Raw genomic sequence first — 21,815 nt, forward strand, 5'->3', positions numbered from 1 at the left:
TAAAAACGGAGAATTTATTTATTAAGTTGCATGTTAACAGTTCTAAGGCTGCAAAAACATCCCAATTAAAGCAAGTCTATAAAAATATCCAAATTAAGGCACCAAGAGGTTACCTTCACTCAAGAAAGGCCGATGAAGATCAGGGTTTCTCTATCAGCTGGAAGGGCTCATGGGGAACATGGTGACATCTGCTAGCTTCCTCTCCAGGCCTCTTGCTTCACGAAGCTCCTGCAGAGGCGTTTTACTTCTTCATCTCCAAAAGTCTCTGTCTGCATGGGGTCTCCTCATGGCTCTCGTCATTCTAAAGCTTTCTCCAAAATGCTTCCCCTGTTAGAGGATTCCAGTAGACTAATCAAGACCCATCTGGAATGGGTGGAGTCACATCTCCCTCTAATTAATACCCACAATTGGGCCACATCTCTGTGGGGATAATCTAATCAAGTCTCCAAACTAACGTGCTGAATAGGGATTAAAAGAAATGACTGCCTCTTCCTGATGGGATCAGGATTAAACCATGACTTTTACAGAGCACATAATCCTTTCAAACCAGCACACAGTTCAGCACAGAGAACCCCAAGTCCAACTATGGACTAGAGTCAATATCACAATTATAAAAATGTGCTTTCATCAGTTATAACAAATGCTGCCCCACCAATGCAACGTCTTCATTATAGGGTGGTATATGGTAACCCTGTATTTGATATATGATTGTTCTGTAAAACCATAACTTCTCTAACAAAAAAAAAAGTAGCTGAAAAAAGAGTAAGTCCAACAGAAAAATAAGTGCTCTTTAACATGAAAAGCTACTCAACCATATAAGACAATGGAAAATTAAAACTACAATTGAGATAGCATTTTGTAACCAATCTGATGAGTAAAAAAGATGGCAAATTTTTGATAAAAATCGCTTAAAGAGGGTGTAAGGACACTAGTACTCTAATATAATGCTTTTGGGAATGTTAAATCAATACAATGTGAAAGGAAATTGGCAATATCTATCTAAAATTCTAAAGCACATACCAGTTTTTTTTTTATCACGGATATTAGTGGCACAAATAATGAAATTCAAATTAAGTCTGTAGAATGGGCAATATTTTACCAATGTTAACTACCTGATGCTGATATCTGTACTACAGGTATGTAGGAGGATGCCCTTGATTTTAAGAAATATACACTAAACTATTTAGACCTAAATGGGTATTATGCCTGGGAGTCACTCTCAGAGAACACAGGAACAAACAGGTGAAGACATAATGGCAAAATGAGCGTAGCAAAATAATATTTGGAGAATCTAGATAAAACGTATATGGGATTTCATTGTATTCTTTTGTAACATTTCTTTTGGTCTAGTACTTTTATGCTTTCACATTTTAAATTAAATCTTTTATTCAAATTGATTTTTTCCTGGTGGCCATCCAGTTATTCAAAGACCATTTGCAATTATCTCTGTTATTTCAAAATTAAAACCTTTATACAATTTTTTAATTTACCCTGAAACCTTTGTCACTTCTAGAAATGTCTCCTACAGATAAATTTACACATGTGAAATTACATCACTGCAAACATCTCCATTGTGGCATATAACTAAACGTCCAGTTATTTAACCAACAGTAGAATGGTTAGTAAAGTATGATGCATCCATACAATGCATACTGTTCAGGCATTTTGTAAAATAATATAGGTGGAAAAAACAAGCTGCGAAAGTAACATACCTAGTATGCAACTGTGGTGGTTTGAAAGGATGTATGTCCCCTAGAAAAGACACGTTTTAATCTAAATCCCATTTCGTAAAGGCAGAATAATCCCTATTCAATACTGCATGTGTGAAACTGTAATCGGATCATCTCCCTGGAGATGTGATTAAATCAAGATGGTGGTTAAACTGGATTAGGTGACGACATGTCTCCACCCATTTGGGTGGGTCTTGATAACCTTCTGGAGTCCTATAAAAGAGGGAACATTTTGGAGAATAGGAGATTCAGAGAGAGCAGAGAATGCTGCAGCACCATGAAGCAAAGAGTCCATCAGCCAGAGCTTTGGAGATGAAGAAGGAAAAAACCTCCCGGGGAGCTTCATGAAACAGGAAGCCATGAGAGAAAGCTAGCAGATTGACACCATGTTTGCCATGTGCCCTTCCAGCCGAGAAACCGTGACTGTGTTCACCATGTGCCTTCTCTCGTGAGAGAGAAACCCTGAACTTCATCGGCCTTCTTGAACCAAGGTCTTTTTCCCTGGATGCCTTAGATTGGACATTTCTATAGACTTGTTTTAACTGGGACATTTTCTCAGCCTTAGAACTGTATACTAGCAACCTATTAAATTCCCCTTTTTAAAAGCCATTCGGTTTCTGGTATACTGTATTCCAGCTGCTAGCAAACTAGAACAGCAACCAATCCTGCTAGGAAATGATAATTTAGATGCTTTGGTTTGTTCAAAGGACACAGAAGAAACCAGCAATAGTGATTACTATGGGGAAGGCAACTGGTTGGCTGGAGGACAAGGATGGGCAGGAGACCTTTCACTTTTCACTGAATATACCATTTTGTATTTTTTTGAATCATGCAGCATAAGCAACTTTGACCTATTTAAAAAAATAGTCTGGGGAAAAAATGAGACAAGGCAGGTTTTCATACTGAGGGTTTCTGACAAAACCCTGGAAATTCTCCCCTCAGCCTTCTGCCACCTGCCTGCAGGTGAGGCTGAGGGAACGGAAGTCCAGGGCGCAGGAAACCAAGGGGCAGAGGAGCCAGACGACCAGGTCGGCCAGGGCCAGGCCCAGGTCATGATGTTGCCCCAGAATTCTCACCCACAAGGAGCCTCTTTTCCCCTAAACTGTGTCCCCAGCGGACACATGCTGCCCTACGTTAGAAGCTCCTGCAAAAACCTAGACGGAGAACAGGAGGAATCAGAAGCACAAAAGAATAAAAGCATTCAAATACATCACTCAGAGTTTCAGAATGAGAGGAGAAAGAGAATGGGAGAGAGGCATAGTAGCTAAGGCATCTCCAATTCTCCAAGCCAGGAAGCACAACCAACCTAACAAGGCTCAGGGTACAGCATTAGCTCCATGACAGACCCCCTGTAACTTATTATGCACAAGTTCTATTTTGTGCTTCCATCTTTTTCTTTTTTAATCTAGGAGATTTAAACATTTTACAGAGTTTTAAAGACTCAACTTTTAAACCCTCCCTGACTCAATAACTTCTAACTCTGGCTCTTTATGAGGATCCTTTAGGTACGACAACTGCAACAACATCAAGGGGACCACAGGAGGTGGGTGGTCAATGGTGGCGCAGTGGCAGAGTTCTTGCCTGCCAGGCCGGAGATCTGGGTTCAATTCCCAGTGCCTGACTATGTGAAAAAAAAAAAAAAGAAAGCAGGTTTTTCTGTCCAAAGTGATTATCTAATGGAGGAATCTACCTAGGCTATTATTTCTTGCTCCTCTCCCATTCCCACAGCCGCAACCAACCCCCCAACCACCAAGTGCTAATAAACTCCCAGGTCGATAAACTAGCAGAAATCCACTATGGTTGGAGAAATATTCCTAAGCATATATCTATGTCGGCAGCAATCATTCTGCTATAACATAAAACAGCAAACTGCAGTTTTTCCCCTGTAAAACTACTATTTAGTTTATGTGCTTATTTACTAAAAGGCCTGGTTAACTTCTAACCTTAATCCTGGAACTGGAATAAAAAGAAGGAAGGCAGAAGGAAAAAGGCAGGTGCTTGCCTGTCCCCCACCGCCTCCCCCATCACCCTGTTAACTCTGAATCGTCCTAGGAACTGAGGTGCTGATGCACGAGGCTCTACGAATGCAATTTCCAACTGAATTCTCCCGGAGCTGTCTTCTCTGTGGAGGCACTTACTCTTACCTGCCTGGTTTCCTAGCTTTTTTTCCAATGGATTCTAAGTTCCCTAGATGCAGGGCTAGGTCTGTGTTATCATCCTATCCCCAGGATCTGGCAATTCTCAACCGAGGGAAGATGAATGAAAAGGATGACCACGTAAGGGAAGTACTGTTCCGCCAAATGAACATATGACCATCCTTACAGCCGTCAGCTGTTCAGAAAAGCAGTCAGCAAGAAACAAAAGCAATCTGCCATAATCTCCCAGATTAAAAGGAAAGAGGCAGGACTCAATTCATTTCAGAAGTCAGCATAACCCGACTCCAAAACCAAACAACCACACTATAAGAAAAAAAAAAGATTAAAGGCAATTTTCTCATGAACTTTTAGGTAAAAATTCTAAGCAAAATATTGGCTAAGCTAATACAGTGTTGAAAAGGGATAAAAGAAGAGAAAAAAAGAACAAAGGAAAGGGGGAAAGAAATATCACAGAACAGTTGGATTTATCTGCAAAATACATGGTTTGCTTTAAAACCACAAATCAATTACTGTAATGCACCACATCAACAGATTAAAGGAGAAAAGCGATATAATCATAATAAAAGAGGCAAAAAAGGCATTTGATAATATTCAACACAGTTATAAAGACAATTTTTAAAAACTTAACAATTAAAGGGAGCATCCTAAACTTCATTACAATATTTATGAAAAATCTATAGTAAAAATCAAACTCAACTGTGAAATATCCAAAATCTTCCTTGTTTAAAATTAGGAAGTAAGCAAACCACCAGCCACGCATCTACACTGTACTGCACTGGAATGCCAAGACAATCCATAGGAATGGGGGAGCTGCCATTGTTCATAGATGATAAAAATACATACACGAGAAACTCAAACTAACCTACAAATGGCTATAATTAATAAAAGAATTTAAGAAGGGTGCTAGAATCAAGCATTTCCAAATATCAATAACAAATAGAAAACACAATTTTAAGAGTTACATCAACCAAAAAATAAATAAATAAATAAGATAAAGGAATAAATCTAATAGATGATTTGCAAGAGCTTTAGGTACCCAAAGACAGACAGCAGGAGAAACATGTTCACAGATAGAAAAGATACTGTATTTTAAGGATACCAATTTTCCCAAAACTGATCTATAACAGAACTGTTCATGGAACTTGAAGATTTGATACTAACATTTATCTGGGAGATAGACAAGAGAATTCTGAAGAGGAAGAAATAGGCAAGGAGATTTGTCTTGGGAATTTCAGCATTTTTCATAAAGCGATGGAGACGGTGTAATTTTGTCCTTAACTACGACGAGCAGGTCAGTGGAACAGACCTGAGAGCCCACAGCTGGGCACACACACGAGTAAACCACACAGGTAACAAAACTGGCAATACATATCAGAGGAGAAAAGAACAATTTTTCAATAAATGGTGACAGAATAAACTAAGATTTGAATCTCACCTCTTATATACAAAATAAATTTTAAGTGGATTAATAAATCAGATGTAAAGGCAAATCTGTAATTACTTTTAGAATAACTTATGGGAGAATATAACTTGTGCAAACCATTAATAAAAAGACTGATAAATTTAAATGCATTAAAAGTAAGAATCTTGATTCATCTATTCATCAAAGGGCACCTGAAAGAGAGTAAGAAGAGAAGCTTGAACTAGAGAAGACGTCTGAAATATGACACAAAGAATTAATGTTCAGAATAAACAAGTCCAACAAACCAGTATGAAAAGTCAAACCACCCAACAGAAACCACACAGGGACCTCTATAGAGAGACAGGAAATGACTCCTCGAGCCTCCTGTAAAGTCGAAACCTTGTGAGACATCGTGGGTGTTGACCTGCGCAGAAACTGTGGTTTTGCTTGTTGGCTTTTTTGTATGTGTGTGAAACTACAACCAAACATACCTTTATATTTGACTTGCATTGAATGTTTGTTATATATAAACAAAACATGATGTTAAATTTTTTCAGATTTTTTAAACATGGAAAAACATGACATAAAATAGTTATAATGGTCCTTATATCTCATCTGCTATCTCATCTGAATCCAGCTAAACACTCTATTTTCTTCACCCAATTTCTACTAGTACTTGTACTAGTACTCCTTCCAGCTCAGTATAGCTTTCACTTTATTTCACTAAAGCCCAATAATGACTCTCTTTTCTAAACTCAGGGCACTCGAACTGGCCAATCATTTAGCAATATGCTGCTGCAGGGTGGCCAATAAACTGCTTTGCATTGCTGTGCACTGCCCCTTGGATACACAGTAAACTGCTAGTGGGCAGCTGTCCTTTCTAATATTTTAACATTATATAAACAAGGCATCATGTACAATATACATAATGGGCACTCAGTAAGCATTCCTTAATTCAAAACTAGATTACCATTAAAAAATATTTAAGAAGACCTAAGAAATAAAATATTTATATTTAATTCCAAACAGAACCTAAAGAAAATTTCATAAACTCTAAATATGTCACTATCAAAGAACTCTAAACAAGTCAGCTAAATCATGGAATTTCCAAGCCAAATTCAACTATGCCCAAATGAGTAATACAATTCTTGAAAAATTTTTTCTATAATGCGTTCATATAGCTAGAATTAAAAATATAGAACAAATAATGTAAGCCCATGCATATGGAAACTTTCTTTATTCACAACATATACCTCTAAAAGAGAAAGAAAAGCAGATTTTTTTTTTTAAGTCCTCTCAAATTGTTCAAAGTAGATGTAAAATCCAAACAATATGCTCTGGACTTGATTTTCTGAATAATCACAAAGGTTGCAAAGGTTCTCACCAAGAATAAATGTCTATCTACTTTTCACACAATTCTATAAATTGGAAATTGTCAGATCTCAAGCCCTTAACAGATTACAAGCAGCAAAATAAGAAAATTATGTATTATAGTTATTGATGCATTGAAATAGTTGGAGGGAAATACCTAAAACTGTTGAATTATATTCTAGTGGTCTTGATTCTTGAAGACTGTGTGACTATATAGCTTCCACAGTGTAAGTGTGTGGTTGTGAAAACCTTCTGGCTAATGCTCCCTTTATCCAGTATGAGGACTGATGAATAAAAAAATAAATAATAAGGGGTAAAAAAAAAATTGGATAGATTGTAATACTAGTGGTCAATAAGAGGGAGGGGTAAAAGGTATGGGATGTATGGAGTTTTTCTTTATTCTTTTTTTTTTTTTTCTTGAGTAATACAAATGTTCTAAAAATGATCATGGTGATGAATACCCAACTATGTGACAGAAAACAAACAAAAAAAGTAGATGAGTTTCAAAACCCCACCATTCTGGAACCCATGCATATCAACAGGTCAGAAGGATGCTGTCCCTCATAACACAGCACAAGCATCCAAAGTCATTAAGGAGATAGCACGTTGTTAGGTCACACACTCTGGTCTACGAAGATACACTGCAAAAGCTCTTAGAAAATTTTCCATGTAAAATAGCTACAAATAGGAGGCTAAGAATAGGAATGCCATATAATCCTGCAATGCAGTTACTAGAAATATACTTGGAAGAAATGAAAGCAGGAATATGAATAGACATTTGCACACTGATGTTTATGGCAGCAGTACTCATGATTTGCAATGGATGGAGGTAGTCCAAGGATACAATGACTGATGAGCAGAAAGGTGAACTGCAGTGAATACATATGACGGAATATGTATTCACACGACTGCAAAAAGGAAAGAAGTCATGAGGCATGCAATGAGGTGAATGAATTTTGAGGACATTTTGTTGAGCAAAATAGCCAGAAACAAAAGGACAAATATTGTATGGTCTCACTAATATAAACTAACTATAATGAGCAAACGCTGAGAATTAACTTTGAGAACATAGGTTACCAGAAGATAGAAAGTTGGCAGAGATTGGGCAATCAATGATAAAGGAGCAAAGAATGTTCAATAAGGTTCATTGCAAGGGTTCCTCTTAACAGCAGTCACATCTATTCCTGAGTTTTAACTATTTCTCAATTCTGAAGTGCTGAGCTATTTTTGTATAACCTGGAAGTTCTCTGGAACTCTGGGTATCTGTGACACCTGAGACCCTGAGTTAGAGTTCTGAGGCTCTGAAAGTCAGCACTGCTCCACACAGCAACTGTTAAAGAAACTAAAAAAGAGATCAAACTTCAATTAGAGATATGAATGGAACGGACCTGTTCCATTTTGTAGACTTGTAAATCACTGTACAAGGTAAAGGATGATATTGACTGTATTTTAATACTTCAACTTATGTGTGAGACCAAAGGAAGAGATGTTTATTTTGTCCAAAATATAAATTTTCTGTAGCACATTACCTAATTTAACCTATCTGGTCAGTTTATTTAAACAATTTAATCACACGGAACCTAGAATAGGGAATGAGATCTTGTTATTTTGTACAGATTAATATAATAGCCCAATACATTCCAGAGCATTTGGGGCAGAAAATAAAAAAGGATTTGCAAAGTCCCTTGAGGGACTGGAGAAAAAATGTTGAACTACCGAACTTCCCCACTTGGGGAATTCCTTGTATTCTCTCAAGCATTAGGGGCTCCCAATTTAATAAGCCAAGCCCTTGATATTGAGGCTTACCCTTATGAAACTTATTTCTATAATGGCAAAGCTAAGCCTACTTATAATTATGCCTAAGAATCACCCCCACAGAAATGCTTTTGTTGCTCGGATATAGTCTCTCTAAGCCAACCTCTGCAAATAAACTCACTATTCCCCTCCTCCTACATGGGACATGACTCCCAGGGATGACCCTGGTTCTGGCATCGTGGGATTGATGATGTCTTCCTGACCAAAACGGGGAAGACAGATGAAACAAAATAAAGTTTCAGTGGCCAAGAGATTTCAAATAGAGTTGAGAGGTCATTCAGGAGGTTACTCTTATGCAAGCTTCAGCGAAATATTACAAATTGCCACACTGTGCCAACCCCCAACCAACAGTATTTCTGGAAACCCTAAAGAATACCCTGGGCTAGGTCTAAGACTCTATATAAGTTTGACTTAGTAAGTTTTTTTTTTTTTTTTCAGAAAATTAAAGTCTCCAGATGGTTCCTATGACATATAAGCCCTGAAACCCAGAGCTACCGGTCTCTCCAAGAACATCAAAAAGTTTCATTCCTCTACCCGATAAGGTCACCATATCTTTTCAGTATGAAGAACTTAGAAAACTGTCATTGCCCAGATAAACCTGAAGATGGAGAGAATGGTGAAGTGAGAGGGAGGAGTTATAACTGAGAGGTTAGGAATTAACAAATGATTATCTATATCATTATGTAAATATTTCTTTTTGTTTCTAGTGTATTTAAATAGCTTGAAAGAAATATCTGAAGTTGCTGAACTGTAATCCTACAGCCCTGGTCTTTGAAAATGATTGTATAACTATATAGCTTTCATCATGTGACCATGTGCGTGTAAAAACATCGTGACTTACACTCCCTTTATCCAGTGTATGGGTAGATGAGAAAGTCGTGCATGAAAAATAATAATAATTACAGGCCGGTGTGCTAGTCTGAACCAGTTGTGAACCCCAGAAAAGCCAAGTGCTTTAATCGCATTCAGTGTTGCTGGGTGGGGGCTTTTTTAACCATGGAGATGTGATCCACCCAACTGTGGGTGGTAACTTTTAAGTAGATGGTTTCCACGGAAATGTGTCTCCACCCATTCAAGGCAGGGTTTGCTTACTGGAGCCCTTTAGAGGGAACCATTTTAGAAAAAGCTTTAGAGCCCATGCAGCCAGAGACCTTTGGAGATGAAGAAGGAAAATGCCCCAGGGGAGCTTAATGAAGCAAGAAGCCTGGAGAGAAAGCTAGCAGATGATGCCATGTTGGCCATGTACCTTTTCAGTTGAGAAAGAAACCTTGAATGTCACGTCTTCTTGAGCCAACGTATCTTACCCTGGATGCCTTAGATTGGATATCTTTTTGGTCTTGTTTTAATTTGGATATTTGCAAAACCTTAAATCATGTAAACTTGCAACTTAATAAATTTTCCTTTTTAAAAGCCATTCCATTTATGGCATATCACATTTCAGCAGCTTGCAAATTGGAACAGTTGGGAATACGGGAGAAAAATACCTCCACGTAAACTATGGACAATAGTTAACAGTATTACTTTAATAATCTTTATCAACTGTAACAAGTTTTTCTCACCAACACAAGTTTTGGTGGTGGGGAGGTGTATGGGTGCTTTATTTTATGCATGACTGTGCTTATAAACTCATAACTTCTCTAATAAAAAAAATTTTTTTAAATACTTACAAAATTATGTTTTCATACACGAAGGAATAAATCATTAGCTTTACAGAAGTCCATTCATTATAATTTCTAGATAGCCAATATCTACTAAAATAAATTTTAAACTTTAAAAATTCAGATTCCTAAGTCATAAGCTTTACAATACATATAAAAAAGCATTTGTGAAATTTTTAACTAGCACACAAAATACTTCTTAAAATAACAACGCAAATTCTACTAAAAACAATCACTCTGACAAAACTGAATAAAATGAAATAGTGATCATTTTAGATGGTGGATTATGTTTAATTTGGAAAAGTAAGGTATTCAGAAAATATTACAACAAGCCAAGAATACTTTCGCTCAGGATCTCCTTAGGATGTCAAACGGTATTCAACTGCACTTGTATTTTCAAAAATACCCAGGGCTTTAAAAGTGTACTGGTTACTGAAATGTTTCAATCAAAAGGACTATTTTTATATAGAAATATGTCCTCAATAATTTTCTCATCTCAGTATCAGAGAGGCAGTTCCCTATTCCCTCCCACCTCCCAAATACGTTGGCTTCAAATTGTACTAAAGACCACATTTAACTTAAAATTCTCTAGAATTTCATAAACTTGCTGAATAAACTCAATGTATGTAATGCATTATTCAAGGGAGTCAAAAACTAATTTACATAATCTTCACTCACTATATATAAGCGCAAATACTCCATATCAAAATACTGTATAATAAAGTTAGTTACAATTTCATCTGAATTCTCTCAAACGGTCTGAGCAGAATAAATAACCGTTTCCACCACCTTGAGTGTGGAACAGGGCATACTAGAGGATGGATTTCACCCCCCTCAGTTTAAGGAGCTATCTCAATTTAGTATTCTCAGGAGGTAAGATCTGGTTTCCGGCAGGAGCTGCACTGCTCCTCCCTCAGCTGTGCAGCCATGTGACAGCTTCTTTAAAGGAGTTAGCAAAATAACGAAAGAGCACAGCCAGGAGTAACTAATATAAAGGGTTTCATATAGACCTTATGTCTTCATGAATCTATTAGGCACTCTTAAATCCAGTGCAGTATTCAAGAAATTCAGGTAAACCTGGAAACAGGCTCTCTTACAGCTAATAAGAGAATGTGGAATGGCCCGTCTTTCTCCTTGCCTCTGGACACCAGGAAAAGCCAGAGGACAAACTGTTTGTGTTCCACAGCCCTGCTTTCCACTTTGGTGGAAGAACCTGAGCAAAGGGAAGAGGCGAGTATGGCTATGGTGTCTTCAGTGTGCGTTGGGTGGTGAGGAGTTCACAGCTATAAGTTCTGAGAAAATAACCTCTTGGAAAGCACAGCCCACAGAGAGGGTCGTTCTGTGCCCTGGAAAAGGAGAGCACTCCTTCCCCAAGACTCCTGGGAGAAGTGCCACGTCACTAAAGAACAATCACATTTACTCAGAACACCTGCCAGACTCAGGCGTCCACCGTACTTGAGAAGGCTTTAGTAAGTGCCTGCCCCTGTGCCAAAGCCACACGCAAGGACTCAGAAATGGGCTGAATGTATTCTGGGAAGCAAGAGTAATGGCCTCTCTAGAAGGGACATTAGATCATCTGTGTACAACCATTAACATGTGGGAACAAAAGCACCCCAGAAAACCTGAGCCCTGGGGAGCTGAGCAGATGATGAGTAAGCTCAGGGCTCCTCAGAGGAAGCAGCACATAAACTGGCCTTAAACTAGGGTGAGCTCTGAGCCAGAGAATGGGAGAGAGGGATTAGAAGGAAACCACTCCTGAAAAGAGCCTGTGCAAATAAAGGAAGTTCAGAAATCTGAGCTATTTAGAAACAGCAAAGAATCCAATTTCACTTTAAGTTTATGTCCAGAAGATCGGGAAGGAGACTGGAACTACAGGCTTAGAGCAGACCACGGATGATGTGAAAGCAAAGCAATGGAGTCCAGTAGGGAATGGGACGTGGCTGAAGGTGCCTGAGCAGAGAAGAGTGCCCTGGAAGCTGTCCAAGGGCAACGCTCAGGGTACTGAAGAGATGGAGATTGGCCGGAGGTGCCTGCAGCAGTGCAGCCAAGAGGCATGGGGAACAACCAGAAGGAAAGGGCCTGGAAGGGAGTGCAGGAGCCCACTCAGGGGAAGATAGCAGCGCAGACAACTCAGGAGGAGAGACGCATTATGGCCAGGAAGACACCTCTAGGAAAAGATGAGCTTAACAAATTTCATGGCTGCCGTACTTTTTAATTTTAAATATCAACTACAGTTAGCTATTATCAAAATACTCAACTAGCATGTCAACTTCAGAAGAAAATAGGAGGGCATGTGTCTTCAAGACAAGTAATACGTCATCAAAATGTCTAAAGGTTAACACATATTAAAATTACCAGGTAGAAATGGTGACTTCTTCTTTATAATTTTTTTTTCTTTTTTATCCAACTTTTCTGGGCTTTCCTGCTCTTTTTCTTGCTCTGTGTCTGCAGGGTCAGCTCGCTCACTTGAAATAGTGGAAACGTCTAGATTTGGGATCTGGGTTGCAGAAGTCTTGGCAGAGTCGGTAGGGTGTGCTGCAACTGGAATTGAAGACAGCCCACTGTTTTCTAAGGCTTGCTAAGACAGAACAAAACTAAGAGGTTAGATGATACGGTGACCCATGTCTGTCTACCAATATTAATCACAAAGATGGAAAAAAGCTTTATTTACAGAATTCTAATTCTAGTCTACTAGAAATAAAAAACTGCATTTCCAAGTAATCATTTATAAGCAAAACTTCTAACTTTTGTAGGCTGTAGCATCCCCTTTTGGTATCTGACATCTCACCTCCACCCAAACCAGTATATGGCAAGCAGATACATTTCTAAATTAAAGTGAACCAAAATTAATTAATTTAAATTTAAAAAATCTGACCTCAGACAACTTTAGTTGTCTCTAAATGAGACTTGGGAATTGCTATTTTAGAGCACAAATTAAACTTGGATTTATCCTGTTTAATAAGTTGTGCCAAGATCCCCTGAAACGCCTTATGCCCCAGCCAACTTTTCACCACAAGAGTACAGGACAGAGGTTAGTTTTTAAAAAAAAGGAGAGAGAGGAGGAAACTAAGAATTAATTTGTCTGAACATAAAAAGCTAGCTGAAGGGCAGAAGAATCAGAAAAGAGCTCGGTAGCCCTGTCACCCCCACACCTGCCTCGGGCGTCCACATGCTGGTGAGTGACCCCACACTGACTCTCTCCGATCTGCCTTAAAATAGCTACCTCGAGAAGGAACCGATTTCTTATGCCTCTGTCAATAGGGACAGATACAAGAAAGTTCTGAAAAGGTTATGCTTTTTTTATCAAATTTACTTAAAAAAACTAGGATTTTCAAAAAATTTTTCAATTACTACTTAATAAGCATATTTTGTTTCACTATAATTATTTTAACGTAGACACATTTTTTATTAAAATTCCTTTAGCTTTACAAGCCCTGTGAGTTTATTTTTCAATTATGACAACTGGTTTCTGGAAGGCACCGACAAGCGCCTCCAAGAAGGGCCAGCAGCAGCAAACAGGTGCCACACCTGTAGGATGTCCTGGTTGAGACCCACAGTGATGCTGAGGTGCTGGCCGGCCTGGGGGGGCTGCTCCACCTCCGCCGGCCCCGGCTCTGAGAGCTCCAGCAGCTGCTGGATGACATCGGTCACCGCCTGCGAATTCTGCTGGCTCGCTGATGGCGTGACCTGCGCATCCGTCTGCTGAAGAGGTAAAGTCTGAAAAAGGGTGGCCTGAAACATAACCAGGTTTTCATTAGAAACAGCAAGAATTATTTCAATTTTTCACTTCAAAAACAAAAAAAGCAGACAGAAGGCTACTCCTTATGAACTTTAAAATCTAACTTATCATATCCCTAAACGTTAGTGAAATGCCTCAATTATTTTTGTGTTAGCCACAATACTGACTCAGTGAATTGCTCAATTACACAGTCGATGAATTGTTTCACTATAATTTTGTTTTTTAAGTGGGCAGTAGACACTGGCAATTCAAGGTGGCATTAAAAGCACATAGATCTTCATTTTCCTGTTAGCCCATTAAAAAGAAGTGAAGGAACAAAAAAGACATAAAGTTACAAAATAAAGAAACAACTGTGGTCAAATAAATACCTGGAAAGCAAGGGGACTGGAGGAATAAGTGCTCTGCAGAGTTATAGCCAAGAACAGAATGGAGAGGGAAGCCAATCGGATTTCATAGCAGCTCAGAACCAAAAGTGCAAGGTGAAAAAGACTGTGGGAATCTGCCCTGAAAATAAGCTCCTAGTCTTCCTCCATTTAGAACATGTATGGGCTAGGCAAAAAAATGAGGAACTGCCTCTGCGAGAGGAGAAAATGAACAAAAATCAGGGGTGCTAGGGTATCTCCTGTGTCACAAGTACCCTTCGTGGTCAGCCACGCAGGGTGACCACATTCAGAGCAGTCCCTTGACCGCTCCCACGCAAAGGGGCTCCAGCCCATCAACAAGCACACTTCAAGCATAAAAAGTGCATAGAAAGTTTACTGTGCCTCATTCTGAAATACGAACAGGCAATCTGAAAGTGGGGGAGAAGACCCAAGGCACAGAATCTAATGAGCAGATGACTTTAAAAAGAAAATTTCAGTTAATACCCTCAGGAATTTCAGAAGAAAGGACATCAAACCAGAAAAGCATGTCCTGAAGAAGAAACCCTCAGATCAGAAAGGAGAGCTTCAGAAATGAAAAATTTTACTCTCAAACAAAAGTCAACAGAGGAGTCAAACTGTAAAGTTGAAAAAAATACTCAAATGCAGAGTAAAAAGGCCAAAAGCTGAAAAAAAAAAATTAAGAGGCAAAATGAGAGACAAGGAGAATCAATGCAGGAGGCTGAGCTTGGATTCCTGGACGGGCCTAAGGAGGTAGATGGACAATTCAGAACCCTCCCATACTCCCAAACCAGGGTGCCCGGTGGACTCCATGTACTATACTTTCAGATCTGCACTGAGGATATCATTTAGATTATTCCAGACTATTCACTATATCTACACATCTGATTTGCATATTGCCAAAGGAAATGGTGAAAACACTAATATTTGAGTATGACTTATACATTGGAAACTTCATTAAAAGAAGCAATATTCAGTCCAAAACAGACTTTTCAAGGTTTAATTATTAGGGTCTAATTACTCTCCAGTTTTAGAATTAAACAAGAGTGAGTTGAGCAATCATCAAAAGCTGTGACTATTGTGAAAAAAGAAAAGAAAAAACAAACACTTGAAAGTGACCCTAATTTCAGGAACTAAATATTAACTAGGTTTATTTGCCATATTGATAGGCGGCAGCTGTTGACTTAACCACAAACTAATGGCTAACTGTATTCATGAACATGCGCTAAGCTTCTGGGATATTTTTTACCTTATGAATAGTGCTTTGAAGAGACAATATTCTATATTTAAATTTTTTCATTTATTATCAACTGACTGTAAGAAAGCAACAGAAGTAACAGAATGAGGGTGAACTATAGAACCCTAAGAATAAAGGAATAAAAATGCGTGCATGTTATTGTACAGCTGTACAATTTAAAATGCATGTTCTGAAAAGTACCATTTAATGTCCCAAAAGCACAAAGACTTTGGAATAATCATCATTGTCACCCTAGACTTGGAGAAATATTATCTATAAAGGATAATTAATTCTCAAATTGTAACTTAAGGTTAAATATTCAATAATAACTAATAACATTGATTTATAATTTCATAAATTAATGGTTACATTTCATTTTATTTTCACTGGTTCACATGACCATCCATAAATCAGGGTCACCAAATAGTATTCCAAAGTTTTAAAAGATGGATTTTCTTTCACTAATTGAAAAAAAAAAAGTAGCACCTTACCTTCATATAAAACACTTTCCCAGCACCTTCATCATACTGAATAATAATCAATACTAAAGGTTATATTTAAGATGAACAGATTTTACCAAAAAGTATTCTTCTCTTCAACATAATCGAAGTGGAGGGAAAACTACCTAATTCATTCTATGAAGCCAACATCACCCTCATACCAAAACCAGGCAAAGATATTACAAAAAAAGAAAACTACAGACCAATCTCTCTAATGAATACAGATGCAAAAATCCTCAATAAAATTCTAGCAAATCGTATCCAACAACACATTAAAAGAATTATACATCATGACCAAGTAGGATTCATCCCAGGTATGCAAGGATGGTTCAACATAAGAAAATCAATTAATGTAATACACCATATCAACAAATCAAAGCAGAAAAATCACATGATCATCTCAATTGATGCAGAGAAGGCATTTGACAAGATTCAACATCCTTTCCTGCTGAAAACACTTCAAAAGATAGGAATACAAGGGAACTTCCTTAAAATGATAGAGGGAATATATGAAAAACCCACAGCTAATATCATCCTCAATGGGGAAAAATTGAAAACATTCCCCCTAAGATCAGGAACAAGACAAGGATGTCCACTATCACCACTATTATTCAACATTGTGTTGGAAGTTCTAGCCAGAGCAATTAGGCAAGAAAAAGAAATACAAGGCATCAAAATTGGAAAGGAAGAAGTAAAACTATCACTGTTTGCAGACGATATGATACTATATGTAGAAAACCCAGAAAAATCCACAACAAAATTACTAGAGCTAATAAATGAGTACAGCAAAGTAGCAGGCTACAAGATCAACATTCAAAAATCTGTAGCTTTTCTATACACTAGTAATGAACAAGCTGAGGCGGAAATCAAGAAACGAATCCCATTTACAATCGCAACTAAAAGAATAAAATACCTAGGAATAAATTTAACCAAAGAGACAAAAAACCTATATAAAGAAAACTACAAAAAACTGTTAAAAGAAATCACAGAAGACCTAAATAGATGGAAGGGCATACCGTGTTCATGGATTGGAAGACTAAATATAGTTAAGATGTCAATCCTACCTAAATTGATTTACAGATTCAATGCAATACCAATCAAAATCCCTACAACTTATTTTTCAGAAATAGAAAAACCAATAAGCAAATTTATCTGGAAGGGCAGGGTACCCCGAATTGCTAAAAACACCTTGAGGAAAAAAAACGAAGCTGGAGGTCTCGCGCTGCCTGACTTTAAGGCATATTATGAAGCCACAGTGGTCAAAACAGCATGGTATTGGCATAAAGATAGATATATATCGACCAATGGAATCGAATAGAGTGCTCAGATATAGACCCTCTCATCTATGGACATTTGATCTTTGATAAGGCAGTCAAGCCAACTCACCTGGGACAGAACAGTCTCTTCAATAAATGGTGCCTAGAGAACTGGATATCCACATGCAAAAGAATGAAAGAAGACCCATCTCTCACACCCTATACAAAAGTTAACTCAAAATGGATCAAAGATCTAAACATTAGGTCTAAGACCATAAAACAGTTAGAGGAAAATGTTGGGAGATATCTTATGGATCTTACAACTGGAGGTGGTTTTATGGACCTTAAACTTAAAGCAAGAACACTGAAGAAGGAAATAAATAAATGGGAGCTCCTCAAAATTAAACACTTTTGTGCATCAGAGAACTTCATCAAGAAAGTAGAAAGACAGCCTACACAATGGGAGACAATATTTGGAAATGACATATCAGATAAAGGTCTAGTATCCAGAATTTATAAAGAGATTATTCAACTCAACAACAAAAAGACAGCCAACCCAATTACAAAATGGGAAAAAGACTTAAACAGACACCTACCAGAAGAAGAAATACGGATGGCCAAGAGGCACATGAAGAGATGCTCAATGTCCCTGGCCATTAGAGAAATGCAAATCAAAACCACAATGAGATATCATCTCACACCCACCAGAATGGCCATTATCAACAAAACAGAAAATGACAAGTGCTGGAGAGGATGCGGAGAAAGAGGCACACTTATCCACTGTTGGCGGGAATGTCAAAGGGTGCAACCACTGTGGAAGGCAGTTTGGCGGTTCCTCAAAAAGCTGAATATAGAATTGCCATACGACCCAGCAATACCATTGCTAGGTATCTACTCAAAGGACTTAAGGGCAAAGACACAAACGGACATTTGCACACCAATGTTTATAGCAGCATTATTTACAATTGCAAAGAGATGGAAACAGCCAAAATCTCCATCAACAGAAGAGTGGCTAAACAAACTGTGGTATATACATACGATGGAATATTATGCAGCTTTAAGACAAGATAAACTTATGAACCATGTAATAACATGGATGGACCTAGAGAATATTATGCTGAGTGAATCCAGCCAAAAACTAAAGGACAAATACTGTATGGTCCCACTGATGTGAACGGACATTCGAGAATAAACTTGAAATATGTCATTGGTAACAGAGTTCAGCAGGAGTTAGAAACAGGGTAAGACAATGGGTAATTGAAGCTGAAGGGATACAGACTGTGCAACAGGACTAGATACAAAAACTCAAAAATGGACAGCACAATAATACCTAATTGTAAAGTAATCATGTTAAAATACTGAATGAAGCTGCATCTGAGCTATAGGGTTTTTTTTGTTTTTGTTTGCTTGTTGGTTTGTTTGTTGTTGTTGTTTTTTACTATTACTACTACTTTTATTTCTTTTCTTTATATTAACATTTTATATCTTTTTCTGTTGTGTTGCTAGTTCCTCTAAACCGATGCAAATGTACTAAGAAACAATGATCATGCATCTATGTGATGATGTTAAGAATTACTGAGTGCATATGTAGAATGGTATGATTTCTAAATGTTGTGTTAATTTCTTTTTTTTTTTCTTTCCGTTAATAAAAATAAATAAATAAATAAAAAAAAAGTATTCTTCTAAGAATGACATTACTAAACTTACTGTTAAAACATGAGCAGTGTCTGCAGAATTTGCTGCATTTTGCGGTCCAGCCATGTGCATCTTGCTGATATGAGTATTTAAACTCCCCAAACTTTTAAATACACAACTACATTCTGTACAATTATAGGTAGGGCCATTCTTGACCTTAAGGGGAAAAAGAAAAAAACGTTTCTTACAATTAATTCTTAGAGAAAAATATTTAAGTTATGGCAAATCACAATTTTCTCTTCCATTCAAAATGACAAAATAATCCAACCCTTCAACATTACTTTTTCTTTTAAATTAGACAGCTTGAGAATCAATGACTCAGCTCTTGAGTTAACTTTGCTAGTATAAGATTAAAATGTTGAATAATGAATGATGGTGAGTTAGACTTAAATATTACTCAGAAGCAGCTTTCCAGGGGCTAAAATATACAAGTTAGGAAGCATGTCAAACAGTCTAAATTTTTCATTGCCAATTCAGACAATCAATTGTCAATGACTAATTTTTAAAACTATGATGAATATAAAGGCAGGCTATAGAGAACAGTAAAATGAACTGGGAACATTTATAAAAGAGAAAAGAATATCTCAAATATTCTTTCATTATTACTCAAACCCAACATTAGTAATTATCATAACTAAATGCTGGCTTGAAAAACTGATTCGCTCTTAGCCTCAGACTTCCAATCTATTTTAAGTACCCTATTAAGAACCAAAAATAAGGCTTTAGACTCCTTGGAGAACTGGAAAACATTAACGACTAATTTTGACAGGCCCTATGAAACACTCGATTCAGCCTAGGGCAGAGCCGAGGGGCCTGGGCCCAAGTCCCTGGGGTGCCGAGCCGCTGTGAGCCTCCCTGAAGGAGTTTACTACACTCAGGGGGATCCCACTGCACAGCTGCTCCTCCAACCTCAAGAGGTGGTTCTGAAGCACCAATAAGATGCTCCACATGCTGCACAAACTATCATTTCTAAGCACATAGATATGCTTATCCTAATTCATTCCTCTGAGATCTAAAAGTAACCTCACTTCCTGGGCCCATTACCTCTCTAAAATTATATACCTCCCAACTTAGATAATAAAATTTAATTTATTAAACAAACTCATTTATTATGAACTTCTAAATCTGTTTATAAACTGTGAGGTATATTGTTTGTTTTGTTTTTGTTTTTCATTTTAGATTTTTATCCTACTTCTCTAAGCTCAAAGACAACATCTACTTCTTGTTTTTGTGGGGTTTGTATAAAAGTGTACTATTAACCCCCGGTTCACTTATTTGCTTAAGTGTTACTCAAGTTGTTACTCTAAGGAAAGAAAATATATATATTTGCTTTTAAATAGATGATGATGGTTTTCATTCTGCAAAATAGTGCTATAAAATAAACTGACCTATGATAAATAAAAGTACTTGTGTTGCCTAAATATTTCTATATATTCTATAATTTGACTATAAATAAATCAGAAATACTAAACCACAACAACTACTAAGAACAAAAGAGAGAGACTTCCAGAGACCCTACAATCTGCACAATCTGCAGCCAAGGGAAATGATGAGCACGAGGCTGGGGGAAAAGTGAACCCGCAGCCTGGTAGAAAATAATAAGACCAGGACAGGCCTGTCCCTGGCCTATGTGCGGTGCCACGTGCAGCCAGACGCATATTTAGCAGGATGAGGCACAGGAAAGACTTTTTTCTCAATTTCATTTCTCATCCTTTTCAATTTCTTACACTCGATAATGTCTATGTTTCAATTTTAGTAAAGGGATGAAAAATCTGAGCATTCAGACTGATGGCTCTGAGCTAACAAAGGGGTAAAGATAATTGTCAAACATCTACTCATCAAAACTATAATATTATGTCAGTAAGACAAAAAGATATTATTTTATCATTTCTTTCATGTATAACAAAAAAGCCCCCCACCCTTTAATACAAAGCCAGGGTCTAGGCAGAGCAGGGTAGCTCAGTGGCAGAATTCTTGTCTAACATGCGGAAGACGCAGGTTCAATTCCCAGAGCCTGCACATGCCAAAAAAAAAAAAACAAAAACCAGGGTCTATTCCAGGCAAACTGTGACCCTGAACCTTAAGAAGGCGGGCAGGACTTGGGCGGCACGGCGCCTCACCTCCGAGTGCACCCTCTGCACGTGGGACTGCAGGTTCCCCTTCTGCGAGAAGGCAGCGGGGCAGAAGGCGCAGGCGTGGGGCTTCTCTCCCGTGTGCTTCACCATGTGCGTCTGCAGCGCGCCCTTCTGGTTGAACGCCTTCCCACACTCGCTGCACTTGAAGGGCCGCTCCCCTGGAGAGAGAAACCATCAACACAGCACTCCTGGCGGGGGAGCAGCTCAAGGGTTAAAGAGAGAAATCTGAAGCCACCCACACTTCTCCAAAGACTCCAAAGACTTCTCCAAAGTATAACACCAACTCAAAGACAGCTCAGAGAGTAACAGCCATCGGGAGAACTTAGCTTTTGTTGACATCCATCTCTCCAATTTTTTATTATATTTGTGATGATGAGGTTTAACGTATATGGGTAAGAATACATACATGGGGGGAAAGAAATATACAGATGGGGTCATTTGAACTTGAGTCATTTGATCCTTGGATCATGACTGGCTGTTTCTTGCACTCTTTTCTCAGAAATTCTCTTTGATTTTATTTCTTGGTCTGCTTGGCAATTTTATTACTTCTACTTCTTCAAGGTCTTCCAATCAAACTATAGGGACTTAGAGGAAGGGGTTGGGTCGTCCAGCTGTATGTGTCTTGTGGATTATAACTTACTCGATTCTGTTTTTACCCAAGTATTGGACATGCTTTAATGACAACCAGAACATGGCATGATTTGGGTAGGGATGGGAGCCTTGCCAAAAGGATATGGAACC

At 38.0% G+C, this 21,815-nt stretch overlaps 1 protein-coding gene across 9 annotated transcripts in view; it reads right to left on the reverse strand.

The window, feature by feature from the left end:
* Positions 1 to 21,815, reverse strand: part of ZNF236 (zinc finger protein 236) — a 190,625-nt gene that overhangs the window by 128,081 nt on the left and 40,729 nt on the right. For all 9 annotated transcript variants that reach the window (XM_077135205.1, XM_077135204.1, XM_077135198.1 and 6 more), the window contains 4 exons: positions 21,060 to 21,232; positions 18,952 to 19,095; positions 13,661 to 13,864; positions 12,488 to 12,710 (listed from right to left, as the gene is read on the reverse strand). In XM_077135205.1, coding sequence (XP_076991320.1) covers positions 12,488 to 12,710; positions 13,661 to 13,864; positions 18,952 to 19,095; positions 21,060 to 21,232 — 744 coding nt within the window. The remainder of the gene's footprint in view (positions 1 to 12,487; positions 12,711 to 13,660; positions 13,865 to 18,951; positions 19,096 to 21,059; positions 21,233 to 21,815) is intronic.

This window comes from Tamandua tetradactyla, chromosome 18 (genome assembly GCF_023851605.1).
Source record: "Tamandua tetradactyla isolate mTamTet1 chromosome 18, mTamTet1.pri, whole genome shotgun sequence".
In the NCBI taxonomy this organism is placed as follows: Eukaryota; Metazoa; Chordata; class Mammalia; order Pilosa; family Myrmecophagidae; genus Tamandua; species Tamandua tetradactyla.